General features: G+C 37.3%; 1 protein-coding gene across 18 annotated transcripts in view; it reads left to right on the top strand.

Annotated features, from left to right (window-relative positions):
* Positions 1-18,879, top strand: part of LOC125107889 (uncharacterized) — a 199,417-nt gene that overhangs the window by 19,024 nt on the left and 161,514 nt on the right. The window contains exon 2 of one of the 18 annotated variants that reach the window (XM_047743364.1): positions 7,442-7,472. The exons of 16 other annotated variants lie outside the window; for them this stretch is intronic. In XM_047743364.1, coding sequence (XP_047599320.1) covers positions 7,442-7,458 — 17 coding nt within the window. In that variant the 3' untranslated portion in view covers positions 7,459-7,472. Of the gene's footprint in view, positions 1-1,097; positions 1,474-7,441; positions 7,473-18,879 lie in introns of those variants that run through there. One more of the 18 variants, XM_047743358.1, reaches the window with a different exon arrangement.

Raw genomic sequence — 18,879 nt, 5'->3', positions numbered from 1 at the left:
AGTTCTGTGAGCCATTCTAGCAAATTAATTGAACCCAAGTAAGGGATTATGGGACCCTCCAATTTATACTGAGTTGTTCAAAGCATAAGTAACAACCTGGACTTGGAACTGGCATATGGGGGCACTTTTGTGAGACTGAGCCTTTAACCTATGGAATCTGATATTGTCTCTAGGTTGATATTGTCGGAATTAAACTGAATTTTAGGACACCTGCTGCTGTCCACAGAGAATTGGAGAATTGCTTAGTGTGGGGGAAAGAACCCAAACATTTGGTGACTAGAAGTGTCAGAAGTGAAGTGTGAGTGGTGTGTGTGTGTATGTGTGTGTATACACATATATATATGCACATACTATAAATTATAAAGTTATAGTGTACTCTGAGTTTGAAAAGTGTTTACATAGTATACCTTCCTCAGCTAGGAAAGGAAAAAAGTCAAGCTTTCCACAATTTCTCCTTCCTCTGTGGCATTTGGGGTTCTATTACCTGAAAAATTATGTAGCCAAACTGGTAATCATCAGCTTTTAGATATGAAAAGTTGGTCATGAAAAGTATTAAGTTGAGCTCCCCAATTTTTTTTTTTTACTTTGACACCAAAACGTTTTTTCTTTTTCTTTTTTTTTTTCTTTTTTAAGTAATTTCTATGCCCAACATGGGACTCAAACCCATGATCCTGAGATCAAGAATCTCATGCTTTATGGACTAAACCAGCCAGGCACCCTGTTTTTGCTTTTATATCAACAGTCTGAAGATTCAAAAGGTAAACAAATGAAAGGGCAGCATTCTAATTTTTCCCCCCTAATCTGTATAAATGTTAAACATAGCAGTAGAAACATTCTGGCTATTAAAATAGGAGTATTGTATTTTAAAAGCAGCCATGAGAACTCTGCTGTCTGATGGACTTAATCTTTGAGTAACTAAGGTAACACATTCCCTAGTTCTACCCAACTACGCATGCCCTTAGCTACTGATGCTAAATTAGATCATATGTCAGAATCAGTTGTGTCTAAGATGTCCTTAGGAAAACAAGTTCATCTTTGACTCCTACCCCTTAATCACTTTAGGTCCTTGTCACTGGTAAGTACTTCCTTTCCTGCAGGAGCACTCCAATTCTGTGGGAGATTGGGGATGGGAGAAGAGAAACCCCAGTCTTGGAAAACTCAGGTACTACACAAGTTATCAAGGCCCAGGAACCCAACTACTTTAACTAGAAATACTGTAGGAAGTTGAAAAAGGATTATTAGCCAATTAACCTGATGCAGAATAATGTGATCTATAGACACTTTGCTCCTTCAGTTTTTCTTGACCAAGGACAACATTGACCCATTAGCTCTGGGTACAGTTGGAGGTTCGTGTGAAATTTTAAGTTTAGAACCGTAGGTAGTGGAAACAGATTGAGCAATTCATACTGACTTCCAGTTCCCCAGAATTTTTGCTGCCATGTTTCTCCTCCCTCTGCCTTTATTCTACCTACACGCATTCTCCATGGAAATTTACTTGTTATATATATATGATCTTCTCAAAGCCAAACAACCCTTACTTTAAAAAGGGTATCAAATAGTTAGTTAGTTAGTCTGATTATACAACCAAACGCAAGAGGCCTACACTCCTGCACAGGTTGCATGCCCATGAAACTGGCCCTCTACATAAGTGCAGGATATATAATGAAAATCCTAGAAGTCTACTGCAACAAACACAACTTCTCATCCTGTCTCCTTCAAGAACTCTTAAGAATCCTTATGCTTATTAAGGTTTTATTTGGAAAGTTACTTGATGATATAACTGTAAAAGTTGTCATTATTTTATCATAGTCCAAATTGAAATGTACAACTATGTTAAAAATTCAGGAATCAGTATTAGTTAAATCATAATCGTTGTTATTTTTCTTAACAACGATTAAGAATTCAGACTAAGAGAAGTTATTTTTCAGATTGAATAAGAGGATGCAATTTTAATAGGGGGTACGATGTCTTCAGTAGGATATTCTTTTGACCTCATTAATAAAAAATTTCACTTTAACAAAGGAACCCTAGTGTTATGCCAAATAACTGCTTCATTGGCCTGATTATTAATAATCACTAGACAAGGGGCGCCTGGGTGGCTCAGTGGGTTAAAGCTTCTGCTTTCGACTCAGGTCATGATCCTAGGACCCTGGGATCAAGCCCCGAGTTGGGCTCTCCGCTCAGCAGGGAGCCTGCTTCCTCCTCTCTCTCTGCCTGCCTCTCTGCCTACTTGTGATCTCTGTCTGTCAAATAAATAAAATCTTTAAAAAAAAAATCACTAGACAAATAACTAGGAGGAAAAAAACACACACACATTTCACATTTGTCAGACAAGCTTATGACTATAGAACCTAAAAAGTACAGCAGGTAAATCCCAATGTGCTTAACCAAGTTTTTGTAGTTTACATATTCTTATAATGTGGAAATGGGAATTTGACCAAGAACCTTTAAACTTAATCTGTTACAACAGATTTACTCGCCCTTCTCTCCTTAAAAACTTTTGCAACAGTTAAGAAAGCCAAACTCACTTGATTTTTTAAATTATTTTTATTATTTTTTAAGGATTTTATTTGTTTATGTATTTTTGTATTTATTTGTCAGAGAAAAAGACAGAGAGGGAGGGCACAAGCAAAGGGAGAGGCAAGCAGAGGGAGAACCAGGCTCTCCTATGAGAACGGAGACTGATGCGGGACTCGATCCCGGGACCCTGGGATCATGACCTGAGCTAAAGGCAGACACTTAGCTTACTGATTCACCCAGGTGCCCTAACTTGATTTTTTGTAGACTTCTAATTAGTGGATGAGATTGATAAACAGATAAATTCTCATTATGACAGTTCTTTGTAAAAAATAATAATAATAATAATAATGGCTATCTAAATACAGAACTTAAGTTTCAAGCCTCCTAAATTGCTCTCTTGAATTTTACAACTTACTCTTAGCCTTGAGAAACTGGATCACTGAATGAAATGTCTTCTCATATTACCCTGTCTCTAGAAATCTACTATGTGCCAGATGGAGCTACCTCAGTTAGCACAACTCACACAGCAAAGCTGCTTTATGGAATCAACTCTGGAAGAGAGTGAGGCAGGCCATAGACACTAATACATAAGCAAAATTTTGTTATGTTAGTTGTGGTTAGTACTAGGAAGAAAGAGAAAGCAGTGAAGGAACATGGGGAGTTCAGGGCATGGGTGTGTGTGTAGGGGGAGTCTTATAATAATAAATAGAATAAAAGGATGTCCTCTCTGAAAAGTTGACTAAATGGAAATGTGGAGAAGGAAATACTATGAGCCATTAATGATCTGGGAGAAGAACATTCCAGGCAATAGAAAACTGTAAATGCCAAGTCCTAGGGTATTCAAGGTCCAGCAAGAAATCCAGTAAGACTGGAAAAGAATGAGCAAGTGGTAGCGCAGTAGGAGACAAGCTAAGAGAGGTCATGAGGTGAGAGTAGAGAGTCTTGTGGAGAAAGGTACAGGTTTCAATGACATAGTCTTTGCAAGTTATTTTGGTAATTTTGACTTTTACTTTAACTGAAATAATAAGCCATTGGAGGATTTAGAGCAGAGAGGGGACATGATTTACTTTGTTCAGGTCTGACTGAGCGGGTCAAGAAGCGGAAGCCAGGAGGCCAGTCAGGATGCCAATAGTCCAGGTTAACGGAGGTAATGGCTTGGACCAGAGCAATAGTAGAGAAGGTGATGAGAAATAGATTCTGAATACAGAATAAAGTAGAATAAAGAGCTCCCAAATCTATTTAGTTTATCATTGATTGAAACATTAATTTGTGTAATTATTTCTGTTATGCATTTTCATGGTAAAGGATGATGATTATTTCCCATTTAAATATTTTCTACCACATAATATTAGTGGCTGCATACTGTAGCGTAGATATAGCATAATTTAGCCATTGTATAGATAGAACAATTTATTTAATCAGTCTTCTGTTGTTGACCATTTAAGTATTTTCCATTTTTTCTCCATTATAAATACCATTACAATGAACATCCTCATTGTTCTATCTTTGCAAATATAATTGCTATATCATTTAGGAATCTCTGCCTGTTGATTTTAATAATTACTCTGCTGAATTTGAACTAGAAAGGAGAAACTAGAAAAGCCAGACTATTTATAAACCAACAACTTAAGTTGATATATATTTTTAAGAAATCTCTATACCCAATATGGGGTTCAAACTCATGACCTCAAGATCAAGAATCACATGCTCTCCAGACTGAGCCAGCCAGGCACCCCTTATGTTGGTATTTTTTCAGCTACAACCACGGAAAGAAGATTGTCTACATCAGATGTGCATTGATAGAGCTTAAAATATTAAAAAATATTTGAATATGAAATATTTATAAATTCCTGCTCAAGTTTGAATGAACATTCTGTATTTCAGAATTTGTTTTCTATATCTGATAGACTTAGTTATTACTAGGAACAGATGACCAGTTACAAGAATTGTTACCATTTTAACATTCTACATGAACTGTAGCCAGGCTGGGTTTTTGGCACCTGAGCATTCACATCCATCTGTTTATAGAGCATTACGCCCACTCATGGTATTTATGCCAGTTTCAAAAAGTCATGTGTAAATCAAGATAGACAATGTATATTCTTTGAGCTATAAATCATCTATTATTTAATCTCTTTGAATTATGTTTTTAAAAAAGACCTTTAACCATTTACTGATTTAAGATAAGTTTTTTTTTTAAGATTTTATTTATTTATTTGACAGAGATCACAAGTAGATGGAGAGGCAGGCAGATAGAGAGAGAGAGAGAGGGAAGCAGGCTCACTGCTGAGCAGAGAGCCCGATGTGGGACTCGATCCCAGGATCCTGAGATCATGACCTGAGCCGAAGGCAGTGGGTCAACCCACTGAGCCACCCAGGCGCCCTTTAAGATAACTTTTAATTAGACATATATAGGAAGAAAAATATAAGCAAAATTTTAACTTTATTGAATAATAAATAGGATACCAACTTTTTTCAACATGAGAAAGTTGAAATTAGGAAAAGAGTAATGACAAGTCCTTTTAAAAAGTTCTGAATATACTATTTGAGGGAAAGAAACTAACATTTATTTGTTACCTGCTATGTGCAAGGTGCTTTTACATAATTTGTTTATGTAATTTTCATAATAATCTTACGAAGTAGGTATCATTAGCCCTATTTTGCAGATAAGAAAACTAAAAGAAATGACTTGCCTAGGATCGCACATAGGAAATAACTAAGATAATTCCAAACCCAGTTTAATTCTGACTCCTAAACTCATGCTCTTTTAGCTATACAACACTATGTAAGTGGTTGGGATTCAAAAACCAGAGTGAATTTACATATCGGTGGTGTGGATTGAAAGTGGGTTTTGTGAGTTAAAAAAAAAAAGAATCAACCAATCAAAAGATTGCTTTACTCTTAAAACTCAACTAACCTTTCCAAGGTTAAGTGTGAAGATATACATTAGCTCTCATTATCAAGAAGGCAATACCAAATAGCAATTAATTATTTTTACTTTAAGAGAATATCTACTCCCTGAAACAAATAATACATTATATGTTAATTAAAATTGTTTTAAATGTAAATAATAATAATAAAGAGAATATCTACTTATACGAAATAAGAGGAAAACCCAATCTGATGAACTGTTTGATTCCCTATAGATCAGTGATTTTTACACTTAAAAAAAAAGACAACAAAAAAAAAACTATTTCTTTTCCCCAAACAAACCTACATAAAATAAATGAGAATGGTTGAAGCAAGGGTGCAAGTGGGAGGTAGAGGCTGTTTGTTCTCTGTCCAATTTCCTTTCCCAATATCGCCATGACCTCTGAGGGAATGCTTATAAATCCCAGGACTTGGGATGTCATTTAAATCCCCCATGTTGTGGCTGGAAGACTTGGTTGATCAGCTTACCTCTTGAGTACTCAACTGATTTATTTTGGTTATCTATCAATCACGGTAAAAATATGACTTGGAAGTGGTAAGAAAGTTCCTGGGGCAATAGCAAAGAACTTTTTATTTTATACTGAATTGTCTTTCCTTATTTCTCCCAGTCAAAATCAACTAATTAATTTATCTCAAATATTTTTGAACCTCAACTGAATGCCAGGCACTACCTTGATTCCCACCTTGATGAAGCTTAGATTCTGGCTGGTAGAGGCAGATAAAGAAGTGAAAAAATCAAATTATGCTATAAAGAAAGTAAGTTTTTAGTAAAGGATGGTTATTGTGTATTGGGCTGCTTTATTGTTGTCTTATTAGTAAAAGTTACTTGTATTAGATTAAATGTGTTCCTCAAAAGTTCATGTCCACCCAGAATCTCAAAGTGTGATTTTATTGGAAATAGGGTCTTTGCAGATATGATTAGTGAAGATGAAATCACATTGGATTAGGGTGGATCCTAATCCAATGTCTCCTGTCTTTATGAAAGAGAAAATGAAGACACAGATAAACGGAAGCAAACTATATAAAGGAGATAGATTGGAGTGATGATCTAAAAGTCAAAGAACATCAAAAATTGCCAGCAACCACTAGAAGCTAGAAGAAGCAAGGAAAGATTCTTTCCTAGAGCCCTGGGAGAGAACAAGGGCCTTGATTTCAGATTTCTAGACTCCAGAACTGTGAGAGCCAATTTCCATTTTTTGTTGTTGTTGTTGTTTAATTCAGTTAGCCAACCTATATTACACCATTCATTTCAGATGTAGAGTTCAATAATTCATCATATAGTGCATATAACACCCAGTGCTCACATGGCCTCCCCAATGCCCATCACCCAATTACCCCATCCCTCCACCTACCTCCCCAAATTTCTGTTGTTTTAAGTCACCCAATTTGTGTTCATTTTTAATGGCAACCCTAGGAAACTTAAACGCTACTTTATTTTATTTTATTTTATTTTAATTTATTTGACAGAGAGAGATTACAAGTAGACGGAGAGGCAGGCAGAGAGAGAGAGAGAGGGAAGCAGGCTCCCTGCTGAGCAGAGAGCCCGATATGGGACTCGATCCCAGGACCCTGAGATCATGACCTGAGCCGAAGGCAGCGGCTTAACCCACTGAGCCACCCAGGCGCCCCTAAACGCTACTTTAGATAGAATAGTTAGGAAGACTTCTCTTAGTATATGATATTTATTTATTTTTTACTTATTTATTTTTAAGATTTTATTTTTAAGTAATCTCTACACCCAACACGGGGCTCAAACTCACAACCCTGAGTTCAGGAGTCACATGCTCCACCAGCTGAGCCAGCCAGGTGTCCCATCTTAGTATATGATTTTTAAACCGAGACATAAATACGTAAATGTTAAGAATGACCCAGCCAAGATGAAAGACTTACTGGTGTCATTTTATCTTAGTGGTAAATATTCTACAGGTATTTATTTATTTATTTATTTATTTATTTATTTTAAAAGATTTTTTACTTATTTATTTGACAGATAGAGATCACAAGTAGACAGAGAGGCAGGCAGAGGGAGAAGGGGAAGCAGGCTCCCCACTGGGCAGAGGGCCCGGTGCAGGGCTCAATCCCAGGATCCTTGGATCATGACCTGAGCCGAAGGCAGAGGCTTTAACTCACTGAGCCACCCAGGCGCCCCTCTACAGGTATTTAAATTACTAGTTCTAAAACAAAGTTACTATTTTTCCTCTCTCTCCATATATCTTTCCCTTGCAAAAATTATATAAAGTAGATAATAATATCCCCATTTTTCATATAGAGGCGAAGGAATTTGGACAGTGTCACATACCTAGGAAGTGGTAGAGTCTAGATTCAAACTCAGGTAATCTGGCTTCAAGAGCCTAAATTTGCCAGATTATTCTGGCACTATATCTCAAGTTTTAGGCAACATGCATTAATTCTGTCTACAGGCTTTCAGGGTTGCCCTTTTGTGATAGTCCACTTAATCTAGTCTTATGTGTGGAAGGCGGCGCCTCTCTTTTGTCTCCTATTTATATTAGTAATAAGAACAATGATAATCTTGACTGATAAAGTTATTGAATACTAAGTGTGCCAGCTCTCTTAATCCAAGCAACAACCCATAAAGTAGCTATTATGATCACCCAGTTTTCCGGATGAGGTTTCTGTGGCTCAAAGAAGTTAAGTAACATGTAGAATCTTAAAACTAATAAATGGCAGACCACTGGTTGATCAGATCTGTCCGACTTCAGAACTCTTGCTTTTTAAAAAACTTATTTTTTAAAACAAGATGTAACTTACATATAGAGAAATACACACACTTAAATATATCGTTCTGTGACTTCTGATAAACTGTGTAAAAATCATCAGAATATTCTGAGCTCAGAAGGCTCCCTTATGCTTCCTCCTAGAGATAATCTTCCAAAGGTAAAGTCCACTCTGATACCTCTCCCCATGGACTAACTTTGCCTATTCTTGAATTTTCCAAAAGTGGAATCATTCAGTCTATACTCTTTGGTGTCTTGTTTCTTTCCAGAGTCTTCTAATGACCATGTTCTACTCTCTCCAACAAAATTGCCAAGTCTTCTGCCTTATTTTCCTAGGCTTTTGCTAAGTAATTAATGTTGATAATGGGATAAACTAATTCTTGCTGAAATATTGGGTGAAAATGGTTTATGTTACCTTTTTCCCCCCCAAATTTGTTAGTATCATAACTGACCTTCAGCCTGGAAGAATGGCTGTTATGGAAATTCTAAGCAGAATCTGAGAGACTTTTTGGGGGGGAATAGAGAGATTTTGTTTTTCCTTAAATCTGAATGCATAATTTTAAAAAACTAGTATACTAATTATGTATCTGTAAAATTCCTTTCCGAAATGTAAAAGCCAAATCTGTGACTGCAATTTAAATACTATAGAAGAAATCTTAGATGCATAAAAGGAAAGGTTAATATGATATAGGAAAAATGAGCATTGCAGTTGTCAAAAGTTTTGTGTTCTATTTCCTGTTGTGCAACTTAGTAGCTAATTACCTCACTTAAATCACCTAATCTCTCTGAGTCAGCTTTAATATGATCATAAAAAAATTTGCCATGCTTGACAGGATTGATGTGAAGATCAAATATGAAATAAGCTAACATATATTAGAGTGCTTCATAAAGTCTCATATACGATACTTTCCATATGGATACATACAAAACTTTACAATCACACTTCTATAAAACAGCTAATATATATATTAGTGAATATGTGTGAAATTGCGTATTCTGACCATTTGATGTAATAGGGAGGTCTTAGTGAAATTGTTTTTGGAGAACTTTTTAATTTGATAACCTAGACTGCCAGTCACTTAATTCAAGTTTGTCAGATCTCTAAACGAGTTGAGACAATTTTCTTTCTCCTTTCCTTTGATCTTGCTTTTACATTTCACCTCTCTTCAGTTCTAAATTTTGCTGGAATGCAACATGAAAGTTTGTACTTTTAACTCTTAGAATTTTTTGTATGGCACATCTGAGTTTGTCTAGGGATTCTCCTGCAACAAGAATTATCTAGGGGCACCTGGGTGGCTCAGTCAGTTAAAGTGACTGCCTTTAGCTCGAGTCATGATCCCAGAGTCCTGGGATCAAGCCCCGCATTGTGCTCCCTGCTTAATGGAGAGCCTGCTTCTCCCTCTCCCTCTGCCTGCCGCTCTGCAAACTTGTGCTATCTCTCTGTCAAATAAATAAACAAAATCTTAGAAAAAAAAAAAAAGAATTATCTAAATGCCACGTAAGAGTGTGAAGAATTTATTAGAAAGAAAAATATGGAAGACTTTTCTCATCGATAACCTCTTACCAATTAATCTATAACGAATTAAGGAAAGTCTTGGGTGGAGGGTTTGAGTTAGAGAGGGTGGGTAATAGCAGTATGTTCAGCTTTACTCTGGAGCGCCACCTGCTGGTAAATCAAATCTAACAGTATTTGGCAAACAAAAATAAGAATTATATTGGGAGATTAGGATAATTAACTTGTTTTATATAAAGCACATACTAGTTATTAGAGTTATTGTGGAAAATGATGACTTGATTTACTAACTAAATGGTTCAATTATTTTTTTTAAAGATTTTATTTATTTGACAGACAGAGATCACTAGTATGCAGAGAGGCAGGCAGAGAGAGGGAGGTAAACAGACTCCCCACTGAGCAGAAAGCCCAATGCAGGGCTCCATCCAAAGACCCTGGGATCATGACCTGAGCCAAAGGCAGAGGCTTTAACCCGCTGAGCCACCCAGGTGCCCCTAAATGATTCAATTATTAAAGAGATTTTTCTCAAAGCTTTTTTTTTTTTCTTTTGGAGGAATTTATTTTGAATTCTGAAACCTGATCAGAAAACCATCAATATAAATTCAGGGTCCATTATGTTAGTCAAATATTTAATGGTTTATGTAACACACTGCTAGACACTGGGGATACAATGGTGAAAGGAATAGATGGGATATTCTGGTCCTCATGGAACATAGAGTTAAGACTAAAAAGAAAAAGTGACAAATAGGTTGCTGAAAGTTGATATGAATAAAACAAAAGGCAGAGGGAGAGAATACAGGGTGGTTGAGGGAAACTACTTTGGATGGAATTTTCAGGAAAGGCATTTCTGGTATGACCTTTGAGAACTTGTTCTTTGCTATACTCCTAGCACTGAGCACAGTGCCTAGTACATCGTCAGTGCTCAGTGAATATTTGTTGAATGAAAGGACGAATGACACTGAATGATAACCTTAAGTAGGAGTGTTGAACAGAGCTGAAGCATCATCAGCTTTTCTTTTTGGTCTGATCATATCTTTTTCTTCAGAACCTGAGCCAGTTTATAAAATCCAATCCAAGATCAAAGAATGATGAGATGATGACTCAGTTTAAACTACTTTCATTTTAGTTTACCATTAAACTATGAAACAAACAGTGCTAGGGGTACAAATAACTGGTTGCAGCTCCCTACTGCCTTTCTCATACTTCACAAATGTCCAAGTTCAATAATTGAGGCAGCTCATGAGGAATCAGATCAAATAGTTTGAGAACGGTACACCTCTGTGACATTAGGCTGGGTGAAGGGTGGTACTTGATCTAACCCACTACCATATAAAAAGTTTATTGTTGCACTCCAGTACTGCCTGGATACAGTTTGTTTCTTGATGCCCTACGCTGGACCTATAGGCCTACCAAACCTTCAGTGAAACCAAATATAATTGGAGAGCTAAGAGTAAGATACAAACTTACATGGAATAATTGTTAGCTTAGAACTGAAATAAAAATTGAATTAAAAGAAAAGGAAACAACTTTTTTAATGACCTGACTCTTATGAAGCTGGCTCCCGTTGATAGCCTTTTATTTTGCGCTGGAGAGACCCACCTCTCATGCACGTCTTTTTTTTCCACACATAAACATATGCAAATAGCATACCTATCAATACAATCTATAAGCATTGATAAATTCCCTTCTTCAGTAAGAGAACTCTGAATTTTAGTTGGGCATTTTGTTGGTGCAGCTAACAGACTATGCTTCCTAACCTAAATCTCTACTAGGCGTGGCTATGTGATGAGTTCTTGACCACTGAGTTTTAAGAGGAAGTATGGTGTGGTATTTCTAGAAAATCTTGAAAGAGAAAGAGTGAATACCCATTCTTTCCCTTCTTTGATACTGCTGCTTGGAATATAGTTGTTGTGACCGGTGCTCCAAAGTTCACGTTGGATCAAGAGGTCAAGGGCTGTACCTAAGGCAAAACAACAGAAAACTGAAGGCATCTTGGTATGGTGTAGAGCTATTATACCAGCCCTGAACCATCTCTTGTCTCCTTTTATGTGAGAAAGAAACATCTGTCTTGTTTATGACATTGCTCTCTGGAGTTTCTATTACTCTGCTGAATTTTATCCTAACCAATCTGGTGAGTAACATAGATTTTGCGGATGTTTTCATGACAAACGGAGGAGAAGGCATCATTTCACAGCACAAAGTAAACAATCTTTTCATTATACAAATTCTCTCTCTAGTCTCTCTCCAGATCCAAATTCTCTTTTACCCACCTCCCTCAACCCTAACCATCTGTAACATTTTTTTTTCCTCTCTTGGATCCCACTGTCATGTCTCTGATCCTGTAATAACACTTGGGGGGAGGGGTGGATTCTGTTCGCTTCAGCACTTCTTCAGGGATTCTTTTCCCTGTGAAGAGGGCCTATTTTACCTGAGCCTTTCCTCAGTGAATCCTTGTACAATCTGCCACAAGAGGAAAGTAACAGTAGCATCAACATAAACCACATGATTAAATGCTTACTAGAGGCAGTCTTTTTTTTTTTTTTAAAGATTTCATTTATTTATTTGACAGAGAGAGACACAGCGAGAGAGGGAACACAAGCAGGGGAAGTGGGAGAGGGAGAAGCAGGCTTCCCACAGAGCGGGGAGCCCAATGTGGGGCTCGATTCCAGGACCCTGGGATCGTGACCTGAGCCGAAGGCAGATACTTAATGATTGAGCCACCCAGGCACCAGAGGCAGTCATTTAATTCTCACCACCACCCTATAAAGTATTACGTTATGTTACAGAGAGGGTAGCTAATCTACCTGTGGCAGAAATGGCTAGCTCTCTACTCAAAATTCATGCTTTTCTTTCCCTAAAATGGAGTTTTCACTGAGAATTCGCTGTCCATCACACTACATATATATTCATAATTGTCATATTTTCCTAATGATCCTTGATCATGAGGAAGTATCCCTTTTTGTCCCTAGTAATACTCCTTTCCTTGAAGTCTATTTTGTTGATACTAATACAAAAAATCCTGCTTTCTTGTGTTTACTGTTTGCATGGGGTATCTTTTTTTCATCTTTTTTACTTTAAATCCATCTGTCTGTATTTGAAGCACATCTTGTGTAGACTGCATATAGTTGATACTAGTTTTTTTTTAAGATTTCATTTTTAAGTAATTTCTGCACCAACGTGGGGCTCAAACTCATAACCCCAAGCGCAACTGTCACATGTTCCATCGACTGAACCAGCCAGGTGCTCCTATTATGTATTTAAATATGTGGTTTTAAAAAAATTTATATTCAGTTAGCCAACAAAATAAAAATGAAATTTGTATTTAATATGCATATTAAACGTATTTCATTTTAATATATATGTAGTGTAATTCTGGGAAGAATTCTGTGGTGGGGTGTTCTAGAAAGTTCAGTGGCAGGGTGAAGATACTGGGCACTTTGGGGCACCTGGGTGGCTCAGTGGGTTAAGCCTCTGCCTTCAGCCCAGATCATGTTCCCAGGGTCCTGGGATCGAGCCCCACATCGGGCTCTCTGCTCGGCAGGGAACCTGCTTCCCCCTCTCCCTCTCTGCCTGTCTCTCTGTTTACTTGTGATCTCTGTCTGTCAAATGGATAAATAAAATCTTTTTTTTAAAAAAGATACTGGGCACCTTATCGGGTTGGTAAGTGGGTAGAAGGGAGAGTAAAAGAAAAAGAGGAGAGAGAATACCAAATGGGGATGCAAGAATCATCCAAAATTTATTCATTCAATAGGCTTATTTGCATGCAGTAGCTACTAAGCTTGTATTCTCCTTCAAGTGGCATTTGTCAATGACCATTTATTCCCATGGTTCCTTGCCGCTTGCTCCTTCATTAAGATAGACATCAAAATCCTTTGTAAAGCCTACTGTTCTTTACATAGGCAAGATATTTTTATTATTTTGCCCTTCACACCTTCAAATTCCAAAGAGTTGCCTCAGTAGTTGAAGAAATTCATACCTAATAGAGGGACACAGTGAGTATACCATACCGGGGAAAATATATATGCTAGTTGATCAGGGCCTTCCAAAGATTATACCTCTTATTCCTTGGCTATCCCACATGGTGACAGCTCTTTGGATGAAATTTAAAACTAGATGAGAGAGAAGACAGAGATCTGCAGATGCTTTTGCCAGATGAGCCTTTCAAAGGCTTGTAAGGCAAGTTGCATTGTCAGCCTCTGTTCAGTCTTCTTCCAGGAGCAGTCCAAAAGAAGGAATTCTTAAATACACACACACACAAAGTCAGAGATTCAGAATATGGAGGGACTTAATAAATTGAAATTTAACCCCTTCATTGTACAAATAAAAAAGATTCAAGTCTTGACATTTGATTAACTTAACCAAGACTGTGCATAATAACAGAAGAGTCAGGATTAGAACTCAGACCTTTTAGCTGCTAATCTAATGGGTTTCCAAATTGCCCCAAGTCCAGTTGTTAGGTATACACCTTCAAAGCCCATTAAAAACATCAAACAAAGCAAGGCAAAAAGCCAAAAGCAAGATCCTGCAGGTCTGACATCAAACACAGGGAAAAAATGTGTAAACAATAGGTGAATTAAAATCTTAAGTCATGCTTTCTTTTGTAAAAAGTGGATTATGTCAACTCTACTAAATAATTTTTTCCTCCTAAAATAGCTAAATAAAAGAAGGGAATATAGGTTACTGCTTTGTTGGGCCCTGAAACATTTTTTTATATTAAATGCTGTATATCGTATCGTATCATATCATGCTCATATCGTATGAAATCTTGCTTCAAGTGATTTGGGCAGTACTTTTGGCAGACAAAGAGTAAGATGAGCCTGTTCTGTCAAGATGCCTGGCTGAGTGCCACAGGAGTCAAAATAAGGTCATGTTTATTCTATTGGACATTTTATTCTTTATCTAGACTCTAAGAAGGCAAAGAACATGATAATGAAGTCCATTTGGTGACCTAAATTGGGAGGCACTGTCGATGTGAATGAGGGCTAAGAACTAAAATAAAGTAAATACGAGTTTAGACATGTATGCCAGGGAAGATGCAGAGGGACTTCATTTCGGAAAAAACCTAACAGCTTGGAACGGAAATGAGTCCCAGAAATTCTAGGGATAGGAAAGTCACTGAAAATGATAATGACTAAAAAAGAAAAGGGGAATTATAATAGTTTACACAATGATATAGGATTATAATATGGTGTAGAGAAAAAGAAGACCCCAAACAAAAAGGTACAAATATGCACTTATGTACATTTTATATTACATTACATACATCTTCCATTTTGAAACCTATAAGTAGGAAGATTTCCATTATTATATTGGGAATATAAATATTCTTTTAAAAGATTTTATTTATTTATTTGACAGATAGAGATCTCAAGTAGGCAGAGAGGCAGGCTGAGAGGGAGAGAGGAGGAAACAGGCTCGCCGCCGAGCAGAGAGCCCAATGCGGGGCTCGATCCCAGGACCCTGAGATCATGACCTGAACTGAAGGCAGAGGCTTTAACCCACTAGGCCACCTAGGCACCCCGGGGAATATAAATATTTTTGGTGTGGAATTGGCAGTGGTAGCAGAATAACCAAGTAAAGAGATGAATTGTGTATAAAAGGGACTGTAAGTACAATGTGAGGGTGTTGGTAGTATTCTCAGGATCCCATTTAAATTAAAGACAAAAGAGGAAGTATTGAAAAAGAGAGAGTAAGAGAAGGAAATTGCCATTTCTGTCTTCTGTTGTCTATTATGCTTTTCTCTCTGCTGCTTCATCTAGAAAAAACAGATTTTTTTCTTAATAAATCCTTGCTAATTTCTAGGTCTAGGAAAGAGCATCGAGGTCACAGCTATAACTCATGGCCAGGTGGTCAAGATGAGGCTTCTTTCATAATCCTGTGAGTGTTCTTATGTCTAAGGGGACCAGAGCCAGGGCTGTTCAATTTTTCATCGTTCTCCCATATTTTTGGAATTTGAAGGGTGAGAATTCTTCCCCGTCTTTATCATTGCATATAGTAGTCAATTCCCCAATATTTAAGTAGTGTCATGATAAAATTCAGCACTTGTGATTGCTATGTGGTGAGATTCTTTCAGAAGTCATATGCCATTAGACCAGAGATATACTCTCCCTGCACAGTTGGGTGGAGTAACTGAGGTTCCCTTTTCAGCAGATACTTTTAAAGAAGCCTCCCCTAATCTACAGGAAATGTGTTTCAACCCCCACCCCCACCCCCGTGGGTGCCTGAAACCACAAATAGTACCAAACTCTCTATAAACTATGATTTTTCCTATACATACATATGATAATTTAATTTATAAATTAGGCACAGTAAGAGATTAACAACGACTTATAATAAGATAGAACAATTATAAAATATACTGTAATAAATGTTATGTGAATTTGGTCTCCCGGTCAAAATATCTTATTGTACTGTTCTCACCCTTCTTCTTGTGATGATGTGAGATGATAAAATGCCTACATGATGAAATGAAGTGAGGTGAACGATGTAGGTATTGTGATGTAGCATTAGGCTACTAGGGACCTTCTGACAATGAGAATATGTCTGGATGTGTGAGGTTCATCTGCTTTTGGACTGCAGTTGACTGCATGTGGCTAAACCTTGGAAAGCAAAATAAGCAAATAAGTGGGAACTACCTTACTTCATGATAGTCGGAATCCATTAAAGATTGCAAGAGATACTTATTTTTTAAAGATTTTATGTATTTATTTGACAGAGAGAGAGAGAGAGAGAGATCCCAAGTAGGCAGAGAGGCAGACAGAGGGAGAGGGGGAAGCAGGCTCCCTGCCGAGGAGAGCCCGATGTGGGGATCGATCCCAGGACCCTGAGATCATGACTTGAGCCCAAGGCAGAGGCTTAACCCACTGAGCCATCCAGGTGCCTCTGCAAGAGATATTTAAATTAAAGGTTGACTTACCCAAAAATGTTAAAAGATCTAACTATACACATTCTCATTGAGTCATAGCTAAGTAGCAGTTTGATTATTCTGCAGAAGTATAATAGAAATATTAAGTGATGTATAAGTAAAAGGGAACAGAATTATAAGAAAAAGAAGCATGGTTTTTAGGAAACATCCATCTAGCCTCCAGTTTTAAGAAGTTGATACGCCTTATAATGAAGTAGTAGTCTTTTTAACCAGCCAGGCCTCCTGGGATCTTAAAAGCAACAACTTTAGATTATCTCCCAGAAGAAGATTTTCCACTTCTGTATTCTGAAAGTCGGGCTGTTTAAAAATGTCAGATGTACCACGGCCATCTAGAGTGCTCTGCACTTCTCCAAATGGCACATGTGCTGTTCGTGATTGTTTTCCTGAGAAAACCAGCATGCTATTTTGACAGAGGGCACTGTGTCAGCATTAATTTACTCACTATATCCTTTTCTGAACCAATCCAGGGAATCCTAAACCACATCTTTCCTTTGCCTACTCAGTTCTGTGTATCTGAAAGATTTAACTCATAAAGAAATTCAGTGAAAGGCCACAACTCTTCAGATTTATAGAACAACATTATATGTGCTGTAAGACAGTAAAAGGAGCATCGATGTCTGTGAAGGTACAGTCGTGATTATGAGGAATTTATTAGATGCATCAGATAAAAGTCCTTATTGAAAGAATTGTTTTTATGTTCATAGACCTTCAAACAAGGGCTTTATGGTTGAGGGAAACCTGCTTCTGATTCAAGTGATATTCATGGGATTTATTAATGGGTACCTGCTAGGTGGGCCAGGCATTATTTATTTCAGTTTAGTCTTACTCAATGCCAAGTATTGTGCTTATGCTAGGGATACAAAGACAAATAAAAACATAATCACCGCCTTCAAGAGGTTGACAGTCTAATAGGGGAGAGAGATTCACAAGTAGTTGAATTCAGTAACGATGTGGTAAGTGTATTGAAAGAGGCAAGCATGGGGGGACATGGAAGTACACAGAAGGGGTTAGGCAAAGCCTTCTTTAAGACTTCGAAACAAGTCTTAAAGAAGGATAGAAGGAAGAAGAAACAGCTTGAGCTAGGGCCAAAGGCTAAGAAACAATCCTTCAATGGTACTGGAGAACAGAGAAGGGTGTGGGGAATGGGGGGGTAATGATGGCCAAAGAGTCAGGCAGACTCCAGATCATTCAAGGCCTCATGTGACATTTTAAGGAGCTTCCCTAGAAGATGAAATATTTTGTTCCTAGGGAGAATTCTGTGGAGAAAACGGTTTGGAAAATATCGGATTGAAAACGCTTCTTTAACATAGAGTCTGTGAGAAGCTTAAATATGCTAATATACAGTGTGACTCTCCAGGGACATAATATACAGTTTTCTGACTATGAAACACTTATAAAATATCATATTTTGGGACTAGAGTTCTGAGAAACACACTTTGGGAAGTAATGCACAAATCTTTGGGGGAGCCGCTGAGGGTTTTAAATAGATTGGTGATGGGACAAGTTTGCATTTTACAACACACTGGTAGCATTCCAGAACTCTCTGGCAGGAGTGTAGGAAACATTTTAGAGGGACAAAGTTGATGTCAGAGAGGCTAGTTAGGAGAGGACCTGTGCTTAGTAGTAGGAGGAAGATAAGAATTAAAAAAATGTTTAGGAGATTGACAAAACTTGATCATTGATTGAATGTAGGGAGAGTGAGGGGTAGGAAAGATTCAAACTTTCTAACATTGGTAATCAGGTGGATTGGGTACCAACACTTGAATAATGAGAAGAGGAGGCATAGGTTTAAGAAAGATACCATGAGTTTAATTTAGGACAAGTTGAGATTCAGGAAATCTATATCATATCTAGAGGAAGTTTTAGGAGATAGTTGCATGAGATTGTGTGATAATTGGATGTTTCTGTTAAACACCCAGATTTGGTAGTCAGCAGCATTTAGGTATAGTTAAAATAAGTAAATGACAATATTAAAAATCACTCAGGAAGAACAGATAGAATTAGAAGAAATATGGACCATATGGATACATGGATAATTGTTAAACTAGATTAAAAGTGTATATGTACATACATATGGTTTTAGGATTATAGGTGCATGTAATGTATATTTCACATTATATAACAGAATCATAATAAATAATAGCACCCCACTAAAGTTATAAATAAGACATGGTATTCATGATCTTAATAAATATTATCCTAGATTCAGAAGAAAAAAAGAAATATGATCCAAGTACAGAAACTGGGGGAATTCC

The sequence above is a fragment of the Lutra lutra genome, chromosome 8, assembly GCF_902655055.1.
Source record: "Lutra lutra chromosome 8, mLutLut1.2, whole genome shotgun sequence".
In the NCBI taxonomy this organism is placed as follows: Eukaryota; Metazoa; Chordata; class Mammalia; order Carnivora; family Mustelidae; genus Lutra; species Lutra lutra.
This window is presented reverse-complemented; position numbering and strand designations above follow the sequence as displayed.